The sequence below is a fragment of the Lycium barbarum genome, chromosome 11 (assembly GCF_019175385.1).
Source record: "Lycium barbarum isolate Lr01 chromosome 11, ASM1917538v2, whole genome shotgun sequence".
NCBI lineage: Eukaryota > Viridiplantae > Streptophyta > Magnoliopsida > Solanales > Solanaceae > Lycium > Lycium barbarum.
Window position 1 is genome coordinate 106398417 of NC_083347.1, and position 14448 is coordinate 106412864.

Below are 14448 nucleotides of genomic sequence, written 5' to 3' on the forward strand. Positions count from 1 at the left end.
ATTGGGTTGGATGGGTGTATTTTAAAAGGTGTTAGTAAAGGGCAATTGCTTGTGGCTGTTTGTAAGGATGGGAACAACCAGATGCTACCACTGGCTTGAGCAGTAGTTGAAGTTGAGAATACTTTTACTTGGAGATGATTTTTCAACATTCTAAGGCATGATCTTGAGCTTGGAGATGGGACTGGTTTGACAACTCTTTCAGATATGCAAAAGGTAATGTATTCTTTGTTATTGATTTCTGAATTTTTTTCATTCTTTTTAACTTATGCTGCTCTACTGTCACCTAATATTTTTTACATGTTATTGTAGGCTCTGGATATAGCCATTAAGGATATGTTGCCAAATGCAGAACAAAGAATGTGTGCAAGACATGTGCTTGCCAATTTTTCCTAAAAATGAAAAGGCATAGAGATTAGAAACTGCTTCTGGAGATATGCTAAGTCCACATATGAGCAGGAGTTACAAAAAAATTTGGATCATATGGAGAAGTTAGGTGATGGAATAAATGGAGATTTGTTGTATTACAACATAGATAGGTGGTCCAAGGTCTACTTTTAAATACCTCAGCTGTTGTGATAGTGTTGATAACAACATGGCTGAGAGTTTTAATTCCTGGATTGTGGGGCCAAGGCACAAGACCATTATTACAATGCTTGAGGAAATTAGAGTCAAAATGATGAGAAGGGTAGGACAACTAAGAGAGTTTTCTGAGACATGGATAACAAACATCAGCCCAATGGCTTTGAAGGTATTGCAAGAGAACACATCAAAGTCAATGAAGTGTACTCTTGAATGGAATGGTGAATATGGCTTTGAAGTCAAGGACAACTGGGGTAATAAATTCATAGTAAATCTGAACAGCAATACTTGCACTTGTAGATCTTGGATGTTGAAAGGTATTCCCTGCTGTCATGCCATAGTTGCACTTCATTTTAGAAAATTAGAACCTATTGACTATGTTGCACATTGGTACACTAAGGACACTTACCTCAAAACATACAACTCATTCATTCAACCTGTTACTAATGTGGCGATGTGGCCAAAGTCAACCAATTCTTCTATTCTCCCACCTGAGATTAAAAAGCTGTCAGGTAGGCCAAGGAAGTGTAGAAGCAAGGAGCAGACAAAAAACAAGACAAAGAAGCTGTCAAAAAGAGGTGTTGAAATGACCTGCAGCTTGTGCCATGCAAAGGGTCACAATAAGAAGGGTTGTCCTATGAATCCACAATCTGTGAGAGGCAAAGGAAGGGCAAGGGGGAGAGGGAGAAGTACCAGTTCAACAAGGTCAAGTGTTGGTTCTTCTACAGTACCAAGTAATTCCCAACCAAGTAGAGGAAGGGGAAGACCAAGAGGTTCTGCCAAACAGGTAAAAACTTTCCTTGTTATTTACTACTTGATTAAATATTATAGCCTTACATTGAGTCTAACTACTTAAACATGAATTAGGCCATGGCTGCTACAACATTTTAATCTGGAAGGGGTACAGGACAGTCGTCTACATCACAGGTATTACTTAGCATGTTAAATTACCACTTAATCAATTTTACAATTCTAAGTGTTTGACACCTTAAATGTGACTTAGGCTTTTGATGCAAGTGCATCAGTTACTGGAATAGGGGCACCCTTTAAGAGTCCAAGAGTTGTGGGAATGGGAGTGCTTCAGACCCAAAGTGGTTTCAAAATTGTCAATGTAAGTTTGCAACCTCATTAACCATTTACTGCAAACAATCTAGCCTAATGGAGATCTATTTTTTTAATGCAGCCTGGAATGGCAAATCAGTCTTCAACCATGCCTATGAATTCAGCAGTAGTCACTAGTAGTCTTGGACATCACAAACCAAGACCAGGAGGACTAAAATGGAAAAGGAGTCCAGCTATAACACAACAAGGTCTTCAACAAATGAGTGGACAAAAGAGAATGAAAACAAGGGTCAAAGCTGCTGAGTTGAACTCTTTAAGTCAAACAAGTTCATCAGCTGCCCAGAAATGAAATGGAAAAATGAAGTCGAATTAGTTTAGTCCTGTATGTGTATGTCTTTGGTACTGACTGTTATGCAGCAGTGACTGCAGATTTTGATGTTTTTGTGAAACAATTATGGTAGATGATGTACATTTGTCAAACAAATATGCACTTAGGCTTATTTTAGTCTTTATCAATTCTGAAGTTGTGACTGCGATTTTGCCCTGTACTAACATTTTATTCTTGCAATATTAAGCAGTTGTGACTGCAATTTTTCCCTGTATTGACATTCTATTCTTGCAATATTAAGCAGCTGTGACTGCAATTTTGCTGTATATTTCCTGGTTTTGTGACAGTTCAGTCTTGCAATGTTGTGTATGACATTAAATGCATAGAAAAGCTACCCAGCTGTGACTGTAATGCTGTGTATAACACTAAATGCAGTAAACAAATTTGAGCAGTGTTTACACATTTGAGCAGCGTACAGATTTGAGCAGTCAAACACATTGAATGGATGCAAGTAAATGCATTGTATAGATTTGAGCAGTCAAACACATTGAATCCGAGTTAGTAAATGATGGTAGTTGGTACTTGGGAGTGATGGTCAAAACCAATGAATTCGAGACTTCATTAACTACTTGATCACACTAACACTATAACTCAACTCAACTATAAATAGGCCTTCTTTCCATCTCACATTCACTCAACTCAAATAACTCTTAACACGTATAGTGATATTAAAGAGGCAGCCTTCATCTAAGATGGATGACATGGAAATGGCCGCATGTTTTGACAAAGAATTGACGAAATCGTACGTCGAAAAAGATGATTTCGTAAGTGTTGTCGTATTATATATTTTCAATTGTTATTTTATCTCTTTTGGTAATAACATGTTTTTTTTTGCAGATCCTTCCCACTGACATACTGGAATTTCTTCCAAACACCAACAAGGACGCTGTTGTTCATTACGACGATCATGAGTATAATATAAAATACAAGGTTGGCGTATACACGCGTCTCGCTCAAGGCTGGAAAGCCTTCGTTAATGCTGTCGGATTAGGGATAGGAGATGTGTTGTGTTTTAAGGCATGTTTAGAGGAGAACCGCATTAGTGTTTTTTGTTCATGTAAAGGAGGATTCGGAGATCGTAATGATAGATTAGGTCTCCAGATTCTCTATTTAAAGTAATTTATAAAATTTCTCGACTTTTGCTATTAATTTTTAAGGTAATATTTTCCATAACAACAAAATTCTTCAACAAGAGCATAAAGTTCTTCCATGACATTTACATTACAATAAGAGCATAAAGTACTTACATTACCTACTACGCGATTACAACATATAACAACATAAATTCAGTTGATTAAGGACGCCGCCAAAAAGCCAATAAATATTCCCCACGAAATCAAAAGCAACATCCTTGTATTTGCAAGTTTCTCCTCCAAGTTTAGAACTTTTTTCAAGTCAAATTGTTGTTTACTCTTCAAGCCAATTAATTCCTCCTTCATTTTGTTCACTTCAATTAGATGTCTAGCCTCAATGGCAATTAATTCTTCTTGCAATGTGTCCCTTTCGATCTTGACCGCATCTAACGACGACGTCAAATTTTGAACATTATTCCACTTAATCTCAGGGAACAATTCATCTTCCCATTCCCAAAATCCACAAGAATTGCCCTTAGGCCTCGGACATTTGTATGATTTCCGTCCGGGATTAGTAGGAGTCGATGAAGTGAGGTGTTTTGCAATGGTGCCATAATTACATTTTACGTGAGATGAACAACTACCTTGAGACATTTATGAACCAACAAAATTTTCGAATTAGAACAGAGAGTGATTATGGACAGAAATTTGGAGGAGAAATTTGGTAGAGAAATTTGGTGGAGGAAGAATACATATATGAAGGAGCAATGGTGTGAGCAAGAGGAATTTCATGAATGGAGGAAAAAAATGGGGGTGATTGAAGGTGTGATGAAGATGAAGATGAAGTTGAAGAACAACTTAGGGTTCTAAAGGGTAATGGGTCGGGTTGGGATTAGAAAGGGGGAACAGTATTATAACCGTTACCCCCATATTAAATAATAGATTTCTATTAAAAAAAGTTAATAAAAATTAATTAACGCGCGGGTCAGGCACTGTCAAACACGCGCCGAGGTCTGGGCTACTAGAGGGGGAAAATAATTAAAACGTAAGTTGTTAAGGGGGTAAATAAATACAAGTTAAGTTTAGTTTCCAAACTGAGTTTTCGTGCCAAGTTCAAGGGTCAAATGATGTCTTTTCTCTTTATTTAATCCATATTATACTCCCTTCACCCCAGTTTATATGATATAGTTTAGATTTAAGAGTCAAATAAAAAAAATCACCGCAACTTATTTGTATACCCTTTAATTTTTTTTTAATTGTTAATTCTTGTAACCTGTAGTACCTTTTAGGGAAAAGGTGCAAATATATCCCTCAACTTTGCAATTTAGAGCAGGTATATCCCTCATTTAAAAAAAAGTGTATATATACCCCTGCCGTCATTGTTCTAAGTGTCTTGTGCATAATTGTGATCTAGAACTTGCCAGGAAAGTATCTCAAGGCGAAATACTGAACTACACTTGTTTAAAAAAGGATATTAGGCTCTCTTTGGACCGCCACTAAACCTAAAAACTCCTACCCATTGCATTGATATCCTAGTTAACCCATTTTTGAGCCGTAACTTTGTTTTTCTTTTCTTTCATTACAACCATGTGACAGGCCTCATTCCTTTTACCCTTTGTATCCACCTTTTAGCACCCTATCTCCCTAAGCAAATGGAACACGCTACAATAGGCTAAAACGCATAAGTTTGGGGGTGGTAGCTAACAAAAAAAAAGTATATGTGGATATTTGTGTAAAGAAAGGTGTGTATATGTACACATAAATCATAGGTTTAGCAGTGAACGCAAGGGTGTGAATAATGGTTGTGACGTAAGGAATAAGTGGGGAAACTAGAGAAGCAATAACGATAATGGCAAAAGGAGTCACGAATTGGCGGATAATGCTTGAATGCTGAAGAAGGTACGGATTAGGTGAAGGGAGCGTGCTCGAAAATGCTTAGGGAGACGTCAAGTCACTCCTACCCAAATTTCACCCCACCTTAACCCCGAACCTTAGCTATGACCCACAAGTCCTAATTGATTTTGAACAAGTGTGTTTACATTAGTGGAGAAATACTTAAAGGGAAAGCTTATGGCACCACATTTTTTGTTGTACTTGTACATGTTCTTTACTGAGTGTGAGTGGTTCTCTCCTTATTCGTCTTTTGTCCCAGTTGCTATTCGTGAGTATGTGTGTGTGAGACTTTCTTTGGTCTTTTTGTAAGGGCATGTGGATTACTAAGCTCAACGAAAGAATTACTTCTTGACGCTTCATTTGAAGCCGTTTCTTTTAAAAGATAGAGTAACCTTGTGTCATCAAGTGCAGCAGTTGGTTAATTCCCACCTTTTGAGGAAAGACACCATGTCTCGCAACAAGAGGGAGGGGAACTCGTATTTTGAATAACTATGTTTTGACTGATCACGATCATCATTGTAGTACCTAGCAATTGGCATATGTTGTAGTTCTGTTTTAAATGCTTGAGGACAAGCAAAAGTACAAGTTTGGGGGTATTGATGAGTCGTGAAATTACGGCATATTCGACACCAACTACTTAGTCTTTTGCACATCCCCAAGTACTTTTGATGTTGTTTCTCGTGTTTTTGTGACAATTTGTAGAATAACATGTGCCGGAAGTAAGTTAAAGCAAAATGAAGCAAAAAGCCAGCTGAACTGAACAAGGGCATCACATGCGAGTCGCAGGTGCTACATGCGAATCGCATGTGATGCAGCATCTGCTGACAGAAAGAGGCTAAAGAAGAAACCATGTGTGACACCACATGCGACACCACATGCGAGTCGCATGTTTCACATGCGAATCACATATGGTGTCGCATATGCTGCTCAACAGACGACTGAAGATGTCACACATACGATAATTTGGTGCAACATGCGACTCGCATGTTGCACTTGCGACACCAAGTGCGAGACGCACCTGATGCACAGGGGCATTTTTGTCTGGAAATTGGATTCAAATTATTCTGCAGTTTTTAGCATAAATTCTTGTGGAGTTCATTTATTGTTGGTTGGTGAAGTATTTAAGAGATTCTTTTGGCTTTTGTTGTCTTCTCCATCCAACACCTCTGTAAGATTTATGCATACATTGTACTTGATTGTTTTATCTTTAATGAATATTAGTAGCTAATCCACCAACTAAGGTTGTGGGATAAAATGTGTTAGTTATGTGATTGGGTTTCATATTCATACTACATTTATATGCTAGTGGTGTTTTCTATTAGCTCTTCAAGCATTAATGTCTTGTGATGGTGTACAACATTACTTGTGCCTTAATACCATTACTTTGCTTGGAAAAGAAAGTAGAGGTTAGGAAAAGAGTTAATAGCAACAATTTGGGTCATTAAATCCATCTAATAGCTTGAGCTAGGAATAGGAAAGCTAGTTGAGGCTACATGGGAGTTCTGTTAAAGGAAACATTCTAGGGCTTGGAAAAGCCTAGGATGAAATTTGCTGATTTGGTTGGAAAACTTTTGGCAAGAATCACGTAACCCTTGGCTTAACGCACCTAGGCATATAAATAAGTTGAATTAATACCCAATCGTATTACTTTCCATTTGAACCACAACCTTAGCCCCATTTACCAATTGTTTACATTCTATAACCATTCTCAGTTTTTAATTAACAAACTACAATCAAACTTTTATTATATTTCCCTTCCCCTGAAAATATAGACTAACAGTCGGGTGTTACACTTATTAAGTATTCTTCTTCATCGTATTCTCTGGGGGATTCGACCCCAAACTTGTTGGGTTCTATATTTGACAACGACCGCTTACTCCTGATTTTTAAGGTGTAATTTGGGCGTATCAAATTTTGGCTCCGTTGCCGGGGATTACGGTCTAGAAATTTATTAACTAGTGTAAAACTTTACTTTTAGTCTTTATTTTCATTTCTTATTTCCTTTTGTTGTTGTGTGTTGTGCAGGCAATATGGATGAGGACGGTATCCAGGTCCAAAATCCACCAGTAGCGATTGGTGAAGAAGCTGCGGGGGCAGGCTATGCAGCTGCAATTCAGCCCCCGCCTTTGATTGGAAATTCGAGTTTCCATATAACCAACACAATGCTGCACCTGCTCAACACCAAGGGCCTGTTCGGTGGTCTACCCAAAGAAGACCCGAATAGGCACCTTAGGAACTTTCTTGGGGTCTGTTCTACCAATGTGCATCCGGGCGTCTCAATTGAAGCAATCAGGCTACGGCTCTTCCCGTACTCTCTAACGGGGGAAGCCACAACTTGGTTAGATGATCTTCCTTCCGGATCCATCACTACTTGGGAGGAACTGACCGAAGCATTCCTCAAGAAGTTCTTCCCTCCATCTCGGATGTTACAACTCCGTGACGAAATCAACAACTTTCGTCAACTTCCTGATGAGGCTCTCCATGAAACTTGGACTCGTTTTAAAAAGAAAGTCAAAAGCTGTCCCAAGCATGGGTTGCCCGATGGTGTGCTTCTACAAACATTTTATAGATCTCTAGATTCGGTCAACAAATCAGTGGCGAACAACATTGCAGAGGGGTCTATTATGGATAACTCTTATGCCACCGTTTGTGAATTGTTGGATAAATTGACCGAAACTAATGAAACATGGCACACTATAGATTCGGAAGTGGGTGGAGGAAGTTCCTCCAAACATGTGCTCACTCGTGAGATGATTAAGAAGGAGGAAGAGAGAGATGAGTCTATGGCAAAACTTGTCACCAAAAAGGACCTTCCGACAAAACATGTCATGGGTGGCGGAAGCAAAAAGGTGAACGCGGTAGAAACCTGTGAAGGGGGTCCTCCGGATGAGCAATGTTTCCAAATGCATGATGAGGAGGCGAATTATGTCTACAATCTAAGGGAGGGTTCTCGTCCAAACTACCAAGGTCCGAATCAAGGATCTTGGCGGCAAGGTCAAGGGAATCAAGGTTGGAACAAAGAACAAGGTCACTCTAATTGGAGAGATAATCGTGACAACAATCAAGGGGGTTACAACAGCAATTACAACAATCATCGGAGCACAAATCCGTATGTCCCTCCAAAGGGAAATCAACCAAGCGCTGGTCAACCGCCCAATAGCGACTCTGCTAATACAAAAATTGAAGAGATGTTGTCAAGGGTATTGACGAAAGTAGAATCCACCGACACCTTTTGCAAGGAGACTAGAGATGAGGTCAAATCCATGGGTCAAGTTGTAAGTTCACACTCCACCTCCATTAAACAATTGGAGTCTCAACTTGGCCAAATCTCAGCAATCCTAAACCAAAGGTAGAAAGGCTCACTCCCTAGTGACACAGTTGCAAATCCAAGGAACGATGGTGAACATAAATGCAACGCAATTACTACTAGGAGTAGCAAAACAATTGGGGAAAATGCGTTGGCGAAAGAAAATGTTTTGGGTGATGAAGAGAAAATGGTGGAAGAACCCATGGTTATTGAAGAAGAAGCAAACCCAACGAATAAGCGGGCTGGTATTGAAGAGCCCATCGCTAACAAGGACCTTCCGGAAATCAATGATGCCTCGGAAAGCAAGGAAGCGGCGGAGAAGGCACCAAGGGCTTCACCGCCCGTTATGAGGCCTCCCCCTCCTTTTCCCCAACGACTGGCAAAGAAAGCGGAAGATGGAAAGTTCCTCAAGTTCATCGATCGATTAAAGGATCTCTCAATAAATATCCCATTGGTTGAGGCACTTGAACAAATGCCCGGTTATGTGAAGTTCATGAAAGATCTAGTTACCAAAAGAAGGAGTCCTGGCATTGAAACATTGGGGGGGGGGGGGGGGGCACTCATCATTGTAGTGCAATCGTCACCAAAGCTTTGGTGCACAAAAAAGAAGACCCCGGAGCATTCACAATTCCATGCACCATCGGTAAATACAAGTTTGCTAAAGCTTTATGTGATCTTGGAGCAAGCATCAATTTGATGCCGCTTTCTATATTTAACAAGTTGGGATTGGGCACCTCCCGTCCTACCACGATGAGATTACTTATGGCGGATAGAACCGTAAAGAGGCCCATTGGTATTCTTTATGATGTGCTTGTAAGAGTGGATAAATTTATTTTTCCGGCCGATTTTGTGATCTTGGATTGTGAAGTTGACTTTGAAGTTCCCATAATCTTGGGAAGACCATTCTTAGCCACAGGGCGTGCCCTCGTGGATGTGGAAAGAGGTGATCTGAAATTTAGAATGAATGATGAAGAGATCACTTTCCATATTTGCAAGTCAATGAAACAACCGGCGGATATGAGTGTTGTGTCGGTTATTGACACAATTGATGAAGCAATGGAGACAACCATAGAACATGAGCATATAGGTGATATGTTGGCTGCGGTGATAATGAATTATGAATGGGACGACGAAAAAGAATTTGAGGAGATGGTCAATGCACTGATTGGAATGGGGTCTTACCACCTCAATCCAAAGAGACTTGATCTTGACTTGGAAAACCGAGCAACTCCTCCTGCAAAACCTTCAATCATTGAGCCTCCTACTTTGGAACTCAAACCTCTTCCTTCACATTTGAGGTATGAGTTTGTTGGACTCAACAACACATTGCCTGTGATTATATCTGCCCGGTTGACGGATGAGCAAAAAGAGAGGTTCATGGTGATCTTGAGAAGATACAAAAAAGCTATCGGGTGGAGTATTGCGGATATTCAAAGGATTCCACCCGGTATTTGTACGCATAAAATTCAGCTTGATGAAGACTGTGAGCCAAGCGTTGAACATCAAAGGAGGTTAAATCCTCTCATGCAAGAGGTTGTAAAGGTTGAGATAATCAAGTGGTTAGATGCCGGGGTTGTGTACCCCATTTCGGATAGCTCATGGGTGAGTCTGGTTCAATGCGTGCCAAAAAAGGGTGGGATCACCGTGGTTGCAAATGATAAAAATGAGTTGATTCCCACTCGCAAGGTTACCGGATGGCGTGTTTGCATGGATTATCGAAAGCTGAATAAGTGGACCAAAAAGGACCACTTCCCAATGCCATTCATGGATCAAATGCTTGATAGGCTTGCGGGCAGAGATTATTATTGCTTCCTTGACGGGTATTCCGGGTACAACCAAATCACCATTGCACCCGAGGACCAAGAGAAAACTACCTTCACTTGTCCTTATGGGACCTTTGCTTTCAAAAGAATGCCTTTTGGGTTATGTAATGCACCCGCAACATTCCAACGTTGCATGATGTCTATTTTCTCTGATATGGTTGAGGAGTCCATTGAAATATTCATTGATGACTTTTCCGTGGTTGGAGATTCCTTTGATGAATGCTTGCAGAATCTTGCCCAAGTATTGAAATGATGTGAGGAGACAAACTTGGTTCTGAATTGGGAGAAGTGCCTCTTCATGGTTAGAGAAGGCATTGTCTTAGGACACAAGATTTCAGAAAAGGGGCTTGAAGTCGACCAAGTTAAAATTAAGGTTATTGTTAATCTTCCCCCTCCAATTTCCGTTAAAGGTGTTCGCAGCTTCCTCGGGCATGCTGGGTTTTATAGAAGATTCGTCAAGGATTTTTCGAAAATAGCCAACCCTCTATGCAAATTGTTGGAGAAGGAGTCGAAGTTTGTATTTGATGATATTTGTTTAAAGGCATTTGAGGTTTTGAAAGAGAGACTCACATCGGCTCCTATCATCATTGCCCCGGATTGGTCTCAACCCTTTGAGTTGATGTGTGATGCAAGTGGATTTGCAATAGGGGCTGTTCCTGGTCAAAAGTGTGACAAGCTCTTCCACCCAATTTACTATGCAAGCAAAACTCTGAACAGTGCCCAAATGAATTACACTGTCACAGAACAAGAGTTGCTGGCTATTGTATTTGCTTTCGAGAAGTTCCGGGCTTATCTTTTGGGCACTCATGTGATTGTTCACACCGAGGTTGACAAAGAAAGATGCAAAACCGAGGTTGATACGTTGGGTCCTTCTCTTGCAAGAGTTTGACTTTGAAGTCAAAGATAGAAAAGGGTGTGAAAATCAAGTGGCGGACCACTTGTCTCGTCTTGAAGAGGGTGGGCGTCCATTGGATGGCCTAGAAATCAATGAGTCATTTCCGGATGAGCAAGTAATGGCGGGGTCGCATGACATGATCCCGTGGTATGCCGATTTTGCTAACTTCCATGCAAGTGACATTATGCCGGTGGATTTGAACTTCCACCAAAAGAAGAAATTTTTGAGTGATGCCCGGAAATTCTATTGGGACGAACCATATCTATTCAGGGTTTGCGCCGACAACATCATAAGGAGGTGCATACCCGAAGTAGAAATGATGCCCATCATCGAAGCTTGTCACTCATCACCGGTTGGTGGACATCATAGTAGCTCAAGAACGGCAGCTAAGGTTTTTCAGAGTGGTTTTTATTGGCCGACAATCCATCAAGATGCTCATGACTTTGTGAAAGCTTGTAATCAATGTCAAAGGCATGGGGGCATATCAAGAAGGCATGATCTACCAATGACACCGATTCTCGAAGTTGAATTGTTCGATGTATGGGGCATTGATTTTATGGGTCCATTTGTAAGCTCCTATAACAACAAGTATATTCTTGTGGCAGTAGAATACGTATCCAAATGGGTGGAAGCCGTCGCGCTCCCCAACAATGAAGGAAGAAGTGTCACTGCATTTTTGAAAAGGGTTATCTTCTCAAGGTTCGGAACTCCAAGGGCAATCATTAGTGACGGGGGCTCTCATTTTTGCAATCGATTGTTCAAAACTCTTCTTGAGAAGTATGGAGTCAAGCATAAAGTCGCCACCCCGTATCATCCCCAAACAAGTGGCCAAGTTGAAGTTTCAAATAGAGAAATCAAGAGCATACTTTCCAAAACAGTAAATGCTAACCGGACTGATTGGTCAAGGAAATTGGATGATGCTCTATGGGCATACCGAACAGCCTACAAGACACCAATTGGCATGTCTCCATATCAACTGGTATTTGGAAAAGCCTGTCATCTTCCGGTGGAACTCGAACATAAGGCATTGTGGGCCTTGAAAAAGTTGAATCTAGAATGGGATGATGCCTCAAACTTGAGGTCGGAGCAGATTAACGAACTCGATGAATTTCGCCTTAAGGCATATGCGAGTTCTTCACTTTACAAGGCCCGCATGAAACACTTCCATGATAAGAAGATCTTGCAAAGAGAGTTCAGCATCGGAGATTGAGTATTGCTGTTCAACTTCAGGCTCCGGTTGTTTTCCGGAAAGTTGAAGTCCAAATGGTCCGGCCCGTTTGAAATCACACAAGTGTTCCCATCTGGAGCAATTGAACTTGTTTGCCCAAGTGGTAATAAAATCAAAGTGAATGGGCAAAGGGTGAAACATTACTGGGGATCTCAGAATGAAGCAAAGATTATCGAGGTCTTCATCCTCAACGAGCCATAAAAGGGTTAAACAGGTACCAACGTCATGCTGCGACGTAAAATCAAGCGCTTCTTGGGAGGCAACCCAAGTTTTATTTTCATGTGTTTATTGTTCTTACTTTTATGATGTTTTGATGTGTGTCCAAGTGTGTAGGAATAAAGTGTGCACAAAGAAGAAGAATTGGAAAAATTCCAACAGGCATGACATGCGACACCACATGCGATTCGCATGTGGTGTCTGCCATTGCATATGCGTCTCGTATCTGATGCCAAAATTCAGTCAATGTGAACCAAACTTTCTGTCAGCAGATGCGACGGAGTGTCACAACATGCGACTCGCATGTTGAACATGCGACGGAATATGCGAGTCGCATGTTGTGCAGGTAGGTGAAAAGTCGCGGGTCGACCCGACCCGACCCAGCGGAAACGTTTTGTTTTAAATAAAAGAGGGTAACCGTTGTTTTTCAGTTATAATCTTCACGATTCCCTCTCCTCCTTTTTCCTCTTCTCTCCTACATCATCCCATAATACCAAGTACACTCCAATCACTCTAATTCACATCACCAAATCTTGAATACTGCTCCCATTTCTTTTACCCTGAAAAAGATTTCAAGGTTTCCAATTTTCATTAATTCTCAAGGTATGTTAACTTTTCTTTTCTTTACATTAAGTGGTACTTAGGAACTGCTCTATCCCATGTATTTTCATGCCATAACACGTGATGTAATTAGTTAGTTGATTAGATCTATCTTATGTGATTATGTGGGTTGCTAGAAATTGATGAAAAATGGGGAATTCTTGAGTACCCATGATTGTGTAGTCTTTCTAGGAATTTGTTGTTGATGACGAATGAGATAATGACTGGGGAATTCTTGAGTACCCATTTGTTGTAAGAATTGTTAGTTCAGGCTCGCTCGCAACTCATGTGATTGAATGCCTAAATGACCCTTTGAATGTTTGGATGTTGCGAAAATATGATCGTTCGCCAAAATGGGGAATTCTTGAGTACCCATGGCACATTACCTGTGAAATAGGACCCGTGATGCCTTTTGAATTACAAAGTGTCATTGTCTGTTGTGAAGAACAATCATCGAACATAGGCGTGTGTGAGTAATTGAATAGATTTTTCCAATGATAGACGGGGGAAAACGCTCTTAAGGGAAAAAGTTACGTAAACATGTTTTTGTTTGTGTGCATCTGTGTTGTTTAAAAAAAAAAAAACTCAAGTGACTCACATGCGAGCATCATATGCGATGCGTATGTTGCACATGCGAATCGCATATGCTGCAGCATGTGGTGACAGTGAGACACTCACAAGAAGTGATCTCACTGTCATCATATGCGACACCATATGCGAGTCGCATGTCACACATGCGACTCGCATGTAGTGCTTCGCATGTGGTGCCACCCCTTCAATGTTTTGTTTCTTTTTATATACCTCGTCATCGTTGCTAAAGGAACACCATAAATAATGGGTATATTTTTGTATGTTGTGCAGGATGGCTCGATCAAACCAACCTCAAGGTGGAGGAAAACGAGCAACACGAAGACGAAAAGACATGGCACCTGCTGATCCCGTCCCCCAGTCTGAAGAGGGGACACATGGGGCTTCCTCTCTTGAGCCCAAGGATGTTGTTACCAGAGGTCAACGGAGGGAAGCAATAGAGCAACGGTTCACCATGCCTGGATCTAGGGAACTATATAAGACTTGGAATACAATTAAGCCTGATGGGAATCCAATCCGGGGCTTCATTGTCGAAAAGAGAGTCACTCTCCAGGGGCTGCACGACCAATGTCCGGGCATCATTCGCAAGCTTGAAACCTTGAGATGGAATTATTTCATGCAGCCCGCTGTATATTGCCAGGCCCTGGTAATGGAATTCTACGCAACTTATGCAGCCACACTGAATGCGAAGATGTCGCGCCGCCAACCAAAGAAAACCTTGGCACATTTGTGTTGGGTTGCGGTTCGGGGGAAAGAGATTGATTGTGTTGCCGATACCATAACATCGATCCTATAT

The 14448-nt window shown here is 40.9% G+C and overlaps 2 protein-coding genes across 2 annotated transcripts in view; both read left to right on the forward strand.

The window, feature by feature from the left end:
- Window positions 1–99, forward strand: part of LOC132620073 (uncharacterized) — a 7703-nt gene extending 7604 nt beyond the window's left edge. Inside the window, exon 6 of the mRNA XM_060334791.1 lies at window positions 1–99. This exon is cut by the window's left edge and continues 555 nt beyond it. Within this exon, the coding sequence (XP_060190774.1) occupies window positions 1–99 (99 nt within the window).
- A 105-nt stretch (window positions 100–204) lies between these two features.
- Window positions 205–1616, forward strand: LOC132620074 (uncharacterized). The gene is made up of 4 exons (XM_060334792.1): window positions 205–213; window positions 310–372; window positions 533–1366; window positions 1605–1616. The coding sequence occupies exons 1-4, from the start codon at window positions 205–207 to the stop codon at window positions 1614–1616; spliced, it is 918 nt and encodes a 305-aa protein (XP_060190775.1).
- The last annotated feature ends 12832 nt before the right edge of the window (window positions 1617–14448 follow it).

What these genes read in the sequence shown, in the direction of transcription:
- LOC132620074 (XM_060334792.1), top strand. An exon ending in AAAGAATGTGTGCAAGACAT is followed by an intron (nt 373 to 532) that starts GTGCTTGCCAAT and finishes ATTACAACATAG; the next exon opens with ATAGGTGGTCCAAGGTCTAC.